This window comes from Oncorhynchus mykiss, chromosome 9 (genome assembly GCF_013265735.2).
Source record: "Oncorhynchus mykiss isolate Arlee chromosome 9, USDA_OmykA_1.1, whole genome shotgun sequence".
In the NCBI taxonomy this organism is placed as follows: Eukaryota; Metazoa; Chordata; class Actinopteri; order Salmoniformes; family Salmonidae; genus Oncorhynchus; species Oncorhynchus mykiss.
This window is the reverse complement of record NC_048573.1, coordinates 40,085,913-40,098,727: the sequence shown is the minus strand read 5'-3', so window position 1 is coordinate 40,098,727 and position 12,815 is coordinate 40,085,913. Positions and strand designations below refer to the sequence as shown.

Genomic DNA, 12,815 nt, shown 5'->3' with positions numbered 1-12,815 from the left:
ACACTGTACACCATTTCACCGTAAGGAAGAATCAATTTTCATATAGAACTGTCTGTAGTTTTGGCCCTAATACAGTCAAATCAGCGCTTTGTGTCATGGCAGCAATATAAATCACAACCCAGCGATTTTCATAACTTTTATTAAATGTACAATAAAAAAAATTGACATGGTTACACGTAATCAGACCGGCTTCTCATGTGGGAGGCTGGAATCTGTACCACGATCCCTGGTTAAATCTCGATGCCAAAAAAGTGTACCGCCACAAGATGTACAGCACATACATTGTGGGGTGTCAAAAACAAACCTTGGGCTCATTAGGTGAAATTACTCAAATCATGGAAAATAATGTCAAACACAACTGATGTAAGCAAAAGCAGACCGGAGGGAGGAATACAAATAACAATTAAGGAAATAAAATAAGTCCTGACTTGTTTTAAATACAAAGCCATTCAGACAAGCTCCTCCATGTACAAAACATAGCAGCTATAATCTACGATGTGCCACCCCCCCCCCACACAATGACTAAATTATTCTCAAGCCATGAATAATACAACGTCAAGATCATGGTTTAGATTGCTAAGTGCCAAAGATAGCACCGATTAACTGAGCAAGCCTTGATTAACCTGGTGCTGCGATAGATCTGCTAAATCAAATAGAAGCTGCTCCTATACATCCAGATTGCTTTAATGGGGAACATTTGGATGAAACAAACTGGGCAATGCCTTTAATCTCGGGAAGCTGATCTAGACCTGGAGCGAGATGGGGAGCGGGAGACAGGACGCTTGTCTGGCGACTTGGAGTGGCGGTCAGCTGCTGGGGACGGGGAGCGAGAGGACGGCTCCTCCTTCCCATTCCCCATGGGGGACGCCGAGCGGCTACGTGACTTCTTGCTGGTCAACTTCTCCTTGGAAGGGCTGCTGGAATCCCGCTCGGATTTCACCTTGGAACGGCTCTTGGAACGGGACTTGCTTTTGTCGGAGCGGGATCTGGATTTGCGGGTGCGAGAGTGGGAACGAGACTTGCCGGAACGGGACTTCCTTCCAGATCTAGAGCGACGTCTCTTGCTGCGAGAATGGGATCTACAGGGGGTGGACAATGGTTTACAATCGTTGTTGCACTCATGTTGACCAATCTAAACGGTCACTTTGTAGACAGGTGGGCATTCTTACCGGGACCTGGAGTTACTCCTGGAGCGGCTGCTCCTGCTACGAGAGCGACGTCTGCTGCGAGACCTGCAGAGGGGAACAAAAATACAAATGTCACACTCATCCCTTTAAAGTGACAACAAATGGAAAGCAGCAGGTTGGATGAGAAATTCAACTACTCATAAAGAGCAGGGCGGTGTAGAGCCTCACCTGGAGCGGCTGCCAGAGTAGGAGCGGCGGCGGCGAGACTTTTCCTCCACCAGGCGGATCTTCCTCCCGTTGATGTCTGTGCCGTCCAGCTTGTCCAGGGCCCTCCTCATGTCCGAACGTGAGCCGAACTCGATGACACCCTCGTTGGTACGCTCCTTGTGGGCGTCAGCGTACGTGACCTCCCCAGCCTGGCGCATGAAATCCTGTAGAGGCCGATGCAGAGTCACCCCGCAGTATATTTCCCACATTTTTTTTAGAAACAAATGGCCTGCCATGGATAGCAACTGGCAGCATCTTTAGTGCCCGCCCTTCACCTACAAATATAAAACTGTCCCAACAACTCACCTTCAGATCCTGCCAGCTGCAGCGGCTGGACAGATTCTCAACGATCAGCCGGTACTCGGTACGGACAGGTGGCCCGTACTTATCCCTGCCAGTGCGGCTTCTGCTGCTGCTGTAACCACTACTACCTTTAAAATGACAGGTTATACAAATAGTCAACAAAACAGAGTGGCATATAGGCATTTCACTCAGTGGATCAGACCATAAACAGAGAATGCAGCTACCAGGATAAATGGTGTGGTCATGTTTAACCTAGGTCCTGTAAGATGTCCATCTGGACCCATTCAAGACAAACCTCTTAATAAGTGACTGAGGTCTTAAAGCCGTGGCATTTGTTGTCTTAGTGGATGTCAGTTTATATTCTCCTCATTGTACCGCCTCTGAAGTAGTTCACTGCTGTTGCAAAGACCACCACTGCATCTGTTACCAGCAACATACAGCCAGTCTGACAAATGTTAAATAAGTGCAATTCTTTAGCCGTACAAACAAATCGACATTGATGTTCTTCTTCTTACAAACCCTTGAATCCTGAAAGACAAATAGAGGCTCCCACAAAGTCACTGTCAAAAATGGTATCACATTTAGTGAGTGCCAACTGACATAACGCTACATAAGTTTTGCCCATGACTTTGCCTAACCGGTTGTCAAACTGGGGGCAATTCAGCTGGTTTGCCCACTTACAGCGAGCGGTAACATGTTTTTGACTTAGCCGCCCCACTTATTCTTTCAACATAGAAACCAATGGGAATCCTCACCATCACCCCTGGTCTATTGGCAAAAGGATGCTGTCATCATGGCTTCCGGTTAGGTCAGCCAAGGGTCAAGGGGCATAGGTCACACACACATTGTAAGGTGAAAGCCAAGGCCAAACGGGACAGGCAGTCTCATCTTAGCCAGTCATCTTAGCCTCTATGGACTCGGCCTCAGCCTCAGCCCGCAGCTGGACTCTTTCAAATTGAAACATCAAGGACTTTGTTAATGCTGAAATCAAACGTAAAATACAATTCACATGTAATAGTATTTAATGATACAGCTAGGCTACATGGTGACAAAGCCATGACTTCATATTACCTAAATACAGTTGTTTATATGTGTTTACAATTCCACCAGGAAAGAAAACACTAGAAACATGGTTTTATTACAGCTAAACAGTAGTTGTCTGCGCCAAGTTGGGTCAAACTTGGACCATACTCAATGGTGACACTTATACTAACATGAAATACTTTATTACGGCAATGGTGAAACCATTGAGTATTGGCGAGCTAGGTCAAACTCCACTTTAGGATCACAGGTCTGCGTGTATACGGTCCACATTCACAATTCCTTGATCCACTGGGAAAGGGCAGAGGGAACATTGAAATAGATTGTACTTACTGCGACCACCCCCGCCACCACTATATCCATCTCGGTCGCGCCGCGGTCCTCTTGCATGTTCCACGGTCACACGCTCCCCGCACAACTCCTTGCCATTCAGTTCATACACAGCGTCATCCGCATCGCGATTGTCCTCAAACTCTACAAATCCATATCTAAAATATATATTTTTTAAAGTTAGGCTCGTCTTCGGGTAGCAATGACTACAAAACTAATGAGTATGAAGACGGTGATACTAATTTCGGGCAGATGTGGTATGTTGTAACGTTTTTTTGACGAGTAGGGGTTAACTTTACCCCAAAACGGGGTAAAATCAATTAGTGGGCTCATTGCCTGTGCATGAAAGGGGTTAAGGCAACAAGCTAAATTGGTTAACGTTTGGGTAGCTAACAGTTACATGGCGTACAAAAAAACGGTCTGTAGTGAAGCCAAACAAGCAGCCATTTTGAACACGCTAACGTTAGCTAGCTAACTAGGCAAGTTATTTACAAAACATTAAACGCTTTAGTAAAGCCAATGTGAATCTAATAACCACTAATGTTACCTAGTTGCTATTACATGCACGAATAGCAACACAATTGAAAGTCAAATGTGACTGTAGCTAGTTATTTCACGTATATGCTTTGGGAGAGCTAGCTAACCGAAATCAAGTAGTTATGAAGCTAACGGTCGCTAGCTAACGTTAGCTTTTCCAGCCCGGTGTTGTTCAACTGACTCTCTCTCATATGCTCAGCTTGAACTTACCCATTTTTCAGATCAATTTCCATAAGCTTTCCGTAGCCATTGAAAAACCGCTGAAGGTCTTTTTCTCGAGCATGATAACTTAGTTTTCCAACATAGACGCGGGGCATGACTATTGATACTCGGATGGCTTCTCCAACTGATAACAAAATGCCGTTAACAAAAGAGAAGTCGCTGAGTTAGGTAGTTTTATGTAGACCGTGACGTCAAGAATCATCGTCGCGAGAATACACGAGAATATCACACTCCAGAGTCAATGTCATATGCCGCGTTCATATACTAGTCGGAACTAGGAAACTCGGAAATGTCCAAAATAAAAAATATAAACTCGGAAATGTCCGAGTTGCCGATTCGTTGAACGCGGCACATGTATAACTATAACAATAACCTCCAAGCGTTTATTCAAGTTGGATAATCTTTGGATGCCGACAGCAGTCGCACCATTGGAAGACATAGCTTGGACTGTAGCCAAACCTATTCATGGTACACTGGGCTCCTGTAACTAAACTAAAGATATTCATTATTGTTGAACATGTTGCATTTTTACCCTGTTTTACCCGTTTCGATTTCTATTAAAGGGATTTCTATTAAAGGGTCACACATTTGGCATCAATGTGTGCAAGTCCCAGTATCTAAATTCTCCTTGTCTATAGTAGGCTATAGTATGCTACTAGTAGGCTACTAGAATACAGAACTAAACTACTCTGTACGATAGAACTAAACTGAATATCCACCAGTATTTTTCAGTCTATGTTTTAGTAGCCTACTACTACAGACAACTAGGGATCCTGAGAGTAGGCCGTCGAAGGACTACAGCAGTGGCGTTGTCTACCGCTATACGGATGTCACGTATCATTGATACCGACAAAGCGCATTGATATGAATCACACTGCTGCTCTCTTGTTTAGCTATTTGCGTTTTACGGATTGTGGTCGTTGTGGATGGATGTTCCCAAATCTAAATGTGTATTTGACCCCAATTCATTTATTAATGTTAACTGCCTATCAATCATTGTTTTTGAAACCAGTTTGACAGCCGGTGAAAAATGCGCTCTTACCATAGCCGCATAGTGCGGATCCCAGCCTATGGAATAAAAGTGGGGCTTTTATTGCTCAATCTAATTCATAACTGATCATTTATCCATATGCCTAATGGACACATGCTCAAACTCGCACACTCTTGATAGACTTAAAGGGGCAAACTGTAGTTGCTACATCCGTTTTTGGACTTATAAATTACATATATAGACAGTGGCAAGAAGAAGTATGTGAACCCTTTAGAATTACCTGGATTTCTGCATACATTGGGCATCAATTTTTGATCTCATCTTCGTCACGACAATAAACAAACACTGTCTGCTTAAACTAATAACACCCAAACAATTATAGTGAATGTCTTTATTGAACACACCCTATAAACATTCACAGTGCAGTTTGGAAAAAGTATGTGAACACTTGGATTTAATCATTGATATACCCGCTGTAGTGAGTGGCGTTTAATACCCATAAACCACCGTCAACAGAACAATACAATAAATGGGTCAAACAAAACCCAAAACCCAATACCAGCATACTGTGCATAAGCACTACAAGAAAACAATTACCTACAAGGACATGGGGGTGAACAGAGGGTTAAATACACATGTAATTGATGGAATTGGAACCAGGTGTGATGGAAGACAAGACAAAACCAATGGAAAATGAAAAGTGGATCAGTGATGGCTAGAAGGTTGGTGACTTCGACTGCCGCCCGAACAAATAGAGGGACCAACTTCAGCGGAGGTCGTGACACCCGCCCTCCTTTGGCAGCAATAACCTCAACCAAGGTTTTCTGTAGTTGCGGATCAGACCTACACAATGGTCAGGAGGAATTTTGGACCATTCGTCTTTACAAAAAACTGTTTCAGTTCAGCAATATTCTTGGGATGTCTGGTGTGAACCTCTCTTGAGGTCATGCCACAGCATCTCAATTGGCTTCTGGTCAGGACTCTGACTGGGCCACTCCAGAAGGCGTATTATCTTCTGTTGAAGCCATTCTGTTGTTGATTTACGTTGGTGTTTTGGATCGTTGTCCTGTTGCGTCACCCAACTTCTGTTGAGCTTCAATACACAGACCACCTTACATTCTCCTGCAAAATGTCTTGATCAACAGAAATGAATTCCCAAGTTTATGATAGCAAGCTGTCCAGGCCCTGAGGCAGCAAAGCAGTCCCAAACCATGACTCTCCCTCCACCATACTTTACAGTTGGGATGAGGTTTTAATATTGGTGTGCTGTGCATTTTCTTTTCTCCACACATAGTGTTGTGTGTTCCTTCCAAACAACTCAACTGTAGTTTCATCTGTCCATAGAATATTTTTGCCAGTAGAGCTGTGGAACATCCAGGTGTTCTTTTGCGAACTTCAGACGTGCAGCAATGTTTTTTTTGGACATCAATGGGTTCTTCCGTGGTGTCCTCCCATGAACACCATTCTTATTTAGTGTTTTACGTATCTTAGACTCGTTAACAGATCTTAGCATTCTTTCTAGGATGCATTGAGCATTCTGCGCTGTGCTCTTGCAGTCATCTTTGCAGGATGGCCACTCCTAGGGAGAGTAGCAACATTGCTGAACTTTCTCCATTAATAGCCAATTTGTCTTACCGTGGACTGATGAACATCAAGGCTTTTAGAGATACTTTCCACCTTTATACAAGTCAACAATTCTTAATCTTAGGTCTTCTGAGATCTCTTTTGTTCGAGGCATGGTTCACATCAGGCAATGCTTCTTGTGAATAGCAAACTCAAAATTTGTGAGTGTTTTTTATAGGGCAGGGCATCTCTAACCAACATCTCCAATCTCATCTCATTGATTGGGCTCCAGGTTAGCTGACTCCTGACTCCAATTAGCTTTTGGAGAAGTCAGCCTAGGGGTTCACATACTTTTTCCATCCTACGCTGTGAACGTTTAAATGATGTATTCAATATAGACAAGAAAGATGCAATAATGTGTGTTATTAGTTTAAGCACACTGTGTTTGTCCATTGTTGTGACTTAGATCAAGATCAGATCAAATTTTATTATCAACATTTATGCAGAAATTCAGGTAATTCCAAAGGGTTCCCATACCTTTTCTTGCCACTGTAACCATTGTTTCTTAAATAATATAACTTAGAAATGCCTCATAAGCTTAGTTCAACTGTCACACACCATACGAACTCAAAATGTAAGCTTGTTTTTGTCCAATGTTTGTAAACATTGTAAATGTAAACTACACTGTATAGCCTCATAACATGTTTCAATCAATAGTTTTGATGTCATGGATGGTCAGTCCTTGCATCCACAGCTCTGTCTATTAATCTGAAAGTGGTTGCATTTCTCCAGGCCCATCCCTCAGCTTTCTATCAAAACAGAGGCGGGGGGCGACCGTTTTGTTATTGTTTCATCTGTGGATTTGCCCTTTAAACAGCTGCATATTATTAAGATATCAAATTGTCACCAACAAAAAGGTCAACAATAGGCCTATAGCAAATGCAGCATATGGCATTCATTTTTCACTATTAAAATAGCAATTTTCAGTACTGCTCAAAGCATGCCATTGCATGAGCACAGCATTTATTTTTCATCTCGAATCAATGAGCCCAATCAGTCCTCCATGACAACAAAATCCTAAACAACAGAGTGGGGCTGGCTAATAAGTCCTTCGTTTTTGGGTTATGCTCAGGTAAAACAAGTTGTCTAATCTATACTTCCATATTTCCAAGTCCTATTCTTGCAGCTCAAGCGGTGTAACATTTATTGGAATGACTGGAATTCTGATAGACTTTGGTTTTTAATGTAAATATATCATTTATAACTTAATAGTATTATTGTATGTAGTAGAAGGTGATTGGTTAGAAGCCTACATAACCAACCCATAAAGTAAAATTTAACATCCATATATTGCCAGCTATGTGAACTTTAACATTGATTTATCCTGCAGTAGATGTCGTTCAATTGGTAACATACATTTTTGTCCTCTTCTAATACCTCTTAAGGGGAAAGTAATCTAAAAGTAACAAGATTATGTTACTAAATTTGGGTAATCCACAAGTTACGTTTCTGATTACAATTTTGGACAGGTAAGTAGTAACGGCGACAGATTACATTTAAAAAGTACCTACCCAACCCTGGTTCTATGCATTCCTATTTGCTTAGTGTTCTAAACATTGTGCCCCATTGCACGGAGTATGTACAAGTGTAAAATAGATGAGCATTAAAAAATGTCTTGTAAAAACCAGTCAGTTTAACTTGTCTTTATTTACTAATTTATTTAATTCTTCAATGTCATTAAATTGTACAACAATGTAACAGAGCACCATGCAATCATGGTGTCAGTTACCAGGTTTCCATCCAACTCTGTATGTGAGTAAAGTACGTTGGATAAAATATTTAATGCCAGGCCTGATGGAAACAGCAAATTTGTCGGTAAACTTTTAAAATGTCGACAAAACAATATGCTAGACGTGGCATATTTTCTTTGTAAATGTAATTATGCGAGTAATGGCGGTGGAAATGCTTTATGCGCAAATGTTGATATAATAACGAAGTAAACTTGGGAGTCATGCGATGAAATAAGTTATGATAAACTTCACAGGGCGGGGAGTGCACGGTGATGAGCTTTGATGCTACTTTCCAATAAATGTTGAGGGTCTTATTCTGGTGACATGATCTATGCTTGGCTGCCGTTTGATAAATACAAATAATCTTGCTCTTTTGACCATAATAATCTTATCCTGTAGTAGTAGGCTAAACCCACACTATCTGCCTGCTGTTAGCTGGAGCGCACGTGCCTATGGCCACATTCGCTATATAACAAACATTTTTGTGACAAAACCATCAAGAGTTGAAAATGCGATGGAAACCCATTTCATTTGTAATTTTTATTTAGTACATGGGAATTTAACCACAAACGTTATTTGTATGTGCACTATGCCATCAAGCACATCCTTCTACCCACAAAAAATCAATTGGATGGAAACATCTCTGGTGGAAAAATGCACACATTGTTTTCAGATTTAGTTTCAGCAGATTTAAGAATATTCACATGAAAAATCTGTCAGCAATTCGACGGAAACCTAGCTACTGACAATAGAAAATAAAATATCAGATATTACAAAACAATATCATCTCCTCACTCTCCAACCCCTATTTGGATGCATGTGGCTGGGACAGAGATCCAGGCCAATGCCAAGAAGATGAAAGACCTCCAGTGATTGGTCCTTTTGCAAGCAGCAGCTCCACCATTGGTGTTGGCACAGGATAGGAACAGAGTCGTGCAGGCATCACGTGTGCGTTTGACAAACCTCCATTTTGCAAACAGCAGGAGAGACAGGACAGATCTAGGGACATGAGGAAATGTACAAAAGGTCATTAAGTCTGTTGCTTTCAAGTCTTTGCTTGTCCGCCAATAAACATGTGGTTCTAGATTTCTTAAGCATAGAATGTCTTGTAAGGGCCACCATAGAGTTGCCCAAAGGCGATTGATGTGTTGAAAATCACAGGCAGTCTGACTCACCATTTCTTATTCCGAGGTTTCAGCTCCTCAGTAGCATTACGCAGGAAGATGTAGTTCTTTTTCTGAGGGTTGTAGTACTCATGCCCCTGAGGTTTAACACAAAATGTATCAATTGAACTTATTCAAAATAATGCCTGGCCATTTTGAAGGAATATAATGAGTCTTAAAATCAACCAATCATAACATGAGGTACGAGACGAAATGTTACCTTTGACCAGTCATAGCTAGAGGCGTAGGCAAAGATGTTGCCGTTGTTGTTGAACGAGCAAGCTGTGATTGGCTGGTCCAGCTGCTCCGAGGTCTTCAGCTTGGTGCGAGCGTCTTTATCCCAGAAGCTAAAGCGACCGTCAGACCCAACAGTCGCCAGTGTACCGTGGACAGGGTGGAAGGAGATGGCATTCACCTGTTTGATCAGAAACAGCAAGCTTTTTGCATTAAAAAACACCAACATCTTTCGCTTCCTACTGACTGTAGCCAAACTAATATGAAAGCAGGGTGGAGAGAGCACAAGCTGCACTCACAGCATAGATGTCTTGTGGTGTGGTTGTGTTGGTTCCATTCGACCTGTGGCACTTGAAGGTGAAGTTATCCTTGGCTCTACAACACAGAAAAAACACAGTGTGGTGAGTACGGTGCCCTGGGTAATAGCTAAGGTCTTTCTCACAGTTTGTAAGGAAAAGCACGTTTTGTGCCACTCACGGGTTAGGAGGGTTGATGTAGTGAATGGCGACCCGCCCTTCAATGCTCCCAAGAGCAAATCCAGCAGGCTTGTTCTGTTTGTCCTTAAAGATGGCTATGCAGCGGTGCTGATACAGGGAGACGGAAGAGGTGGTGTTAGGGTGTACACCACAGGCATTAATTACTCAATAATAACTGATAATCAATGGAAACCGCACACTGCGAAAAGGTGAGTGTAATATGTGCGAGGCAGATAAAGTGTGTAGTAGACAGTCCTGTAAATGTATTGGTCTTTTTAATTTTTTTTTATTGATCCTTTATTTATCCAGGAAGACTTATTTTAGGGAGACCTGTAAGTCACCTGGTATGTGAAACCAGTCACCTGGTGTTTGAGTGGTGAGTCTATCCTCCTGAACTCGGACGGCTGGTTCTCAAGCTGATATACAATCAAACCTCGCTCTGCCGATGCTACCACTGCCATGGGATACACCTGGAAATGACAGCAGCCAGCTCACCAATCAGCAGACAACACATGGCTTATAAAACCAGGACACAGCAGACTTTCATCTAAAAATGTTTTGAACATTTAACTGCTGAACACAATTTAAAATCACTAGCCGTTCCTCGCTATTCAGAGTTATTATAGAAAACTTAAAGAATATTAAAATCACTGGAGCTTTAGCACCAGGTCCTTACCACGTCTGCACAGTAGCACCTCTCCGGCAGCTGCAGGGACATCATTGGGTTGGGCGAACGGGTGTCCCAGAACTACAAGAGCAAATCAAACACAGGTGAGCAAACCATTATAGTGAGTAAGATAATGACATTATTATCCTCACAGGGACATTTTGTTTGTGGCACTGTGTACTTTAAAACATATCATCAAGCATACAATGGGCATAAATACAAAAACAGACAAATATAATGAGAATAGAAAAAGTGCAATTCATGGGTGTTTCATAATGATTTAACTGTACACAATATACACATCAGTACAACGTCAACATCAATGTCAACTGTAGGCCAGACCGTCATTCAGTAGCCTTACTGTCACTGGGATAAAGGACTGTTTGGCTCTATTTATTTTATGCCCTGTATCACTACATAATAACTATGATATAAAACAGATAGTCATTTTGGAACAAGGATTGTTTCCAATCACAATACATTTTCTTACCTTCAGAGTTTTGTCCCAGCTGCCTGTCATGATGCAGTTGTAGTTGGGGGCTTTGATCCAGTGGACTGTTCTGATAGGAGCATCATGCTAAGAGGAAACACAAATCAATACCATTTCTAATCGGATCTAGGTTCAACATACCTTTTCATAATGTTTTCATGGGAAGCAATTCCCCTCAGTTGTACAAAGATGCGATGAAACTACCAATTGAAAAATAACACTTAAAACAGTGTTCATAGCCTGAAATATTTACCTGTGCGATCTGTATTGCCTGGTTGCTGTTGAGATCCCACATTTTGGCAGTCTTATCACAAGATGCAGTGAAAACCTTGCTTCCATCCTGAGAGAGCAAGGGAACGAATAAGTAAAGCTTAATTCAAAGACCTTATATGGTTCGTAAAGATATGTGATGTGATATGTGAGGGGGGCCTACTTCGCTCCAACAGACATCAAGGACTGGACCTGTGTGCATTTGCTGGGCTTTGGGGACTGTCTGCCCATTGTCCTGTACCTCCCAACACCTCACCTGGAAAAATGTAAGAAAACAGTCACGTTTTACGAAGTGAATGGTTTTAGACTCATAACAAAAAGGCATAAGTCTGAAGTGAACACTTCAAGTGGAACTTAATGACTTGACTCACATCATTGGCCCAGGACCCCCCTATCAAGAAGTTCCCTGGCATGGCAGGGGGACTAAACGCCAAGCAACTGATGCTGTCATCTGGGGGTGAGGTTACTTCCACATCCTATATGAGATCACACATCATTCAAATTTATTTATACCCCTCAGAACAATTTCTAATAGTCAAATAGATTGATCATTAAGCAGGTTACTGAAAGGGAATGCTATTTTTTTTTAGCTAGTTACCTTCATTGGGTTGTGTGTGTCCGTGGTTGCCGCTCCGAATCCCCCTGCGCCAAACCCAGTGCTGGTCCCAAACAAGCTCATGACGTCGGATTGTCTTGAGCCAACACGCGGTTACTAATATGAAATGGTACATATTAGTAACCGGTACAATAAACAGCATTACAATAATGTGAAGTTATTCGATCAACATTTACATGCATTAGTGATAGTATACATAAATTATAATAATGAGAGGACAGTTAGCTATTGGACTTCAGTGGCTAGCTAAATGAATGGAGGTTGCTCACAAACCATCATGTTGTTCACCTAGCTAGCAATACATCTGCACCCAAGCCTCATATCAAGCGCCACTGTGATACTAAACAGCTTACTTTTATCGCAGGGAAATGCAGTAGTTTCAAATGTGTACATATCGAGTTTGTTTACCTTTTTTTTACGTTGAAAATAAGCTTGGTTAAAGAAGAAAACGCAGCGCGTTGAGCGGAATAGGAAGTGCATTCACTGCACATGCGTCGGCAATTTAGGTTGCGTTCCAGGTAGTCTTCATTGCAGTCGCGCTGTTCAGACAATCACACCTCACAATGAAAAAACTGTTAACATGTAAAACGTATTTTGATCTAAATCCTATGATTACCTAGAATTAATTTGTTCTAATTCCACCCGTTTTCATATAAAAACAAGTTTCGCTCCCTTTCAATGATAAGTTGCATTATAAACATTTATCTGGGTGTTACCTAGTCAAGAAA

General features: G+C 41.8%; 2 protein-coding genes across 5 annotated transcripts; both read right to left on the bottom strand.

Moving 5' to 3' along the window:
- Positions 1-122: 122 nt before the first annotated feature.
- Positions 123-4,046, bottom strand: LOC110532062 (serine/arginine-rich splicing factor 6). Its single transcript, XM_021615669.2, has 6 exons — positions 3,816-4,046; positions 3,072-3,226; positions 1,701-1,825; positions 1,356-1,558; positions 1,170-1,232; positions 123-1,079 (listed from the first exon to the last, which is right to left on the bottom strand). Exons 1-6 carry the CDS (start codon positions 3,920-3,922, stop codon positions 725-727), a joined length of 1,008 nt encoding a protein of 335 aa, XP_021471344.1. The 5' UTR covers positions 3,923-4,046; the 3' UTR covers positions 123-724.
- A 4,033-nt stretch (positions 4,047-8,079) lies between these two features.
- On the bottom strand, positions 8,080-12,717 carry LOC110532058 (mRNA export factor). Of its 4 annotated transcripts, none has more exons than XM_036987969.1 (13): positions 12,499-12,717; positions 12,070-12,185; positions 11,843-11,947; positions 11,635-11,727; positions 11,455-11,541; positions 11,202-11,288; positions 10,721-10,792; positions 10,407-10,514; positions 10,046-10,152; positions 9,868-9,943; positions 9,555-9,749; positions 9,347-9,432; positions 8,080-9,170 (listed from the first exon to the last, which is right to left on the bottom strand). In XM_036987969.1, coding segments are annotated over exons 2-13 (1,098 nt in total). In that variant the 5' UTR covers positions 12,151-12,185; positions 12,499-12,717; the 3' UTR covers positions 8,080-9,169. The 4 variants fall into 4 exon arrangements, with proteins under 4 accessions (XP_036843864.1, XP_036843861.1, XP_036843862.1 ...); XM_036987966.1 differs by having other exon boundaries at positions 10,386-10,514; positions 12,499-12,626; XM_036987967.1 differs by having other exon boundaries at positions 10,386-10,514; positions 12,070-12,183; positions 12,496-12,623.
- Between the last annotated feature and the right edge of the window lie 98 nt (positions 12,718-12,815).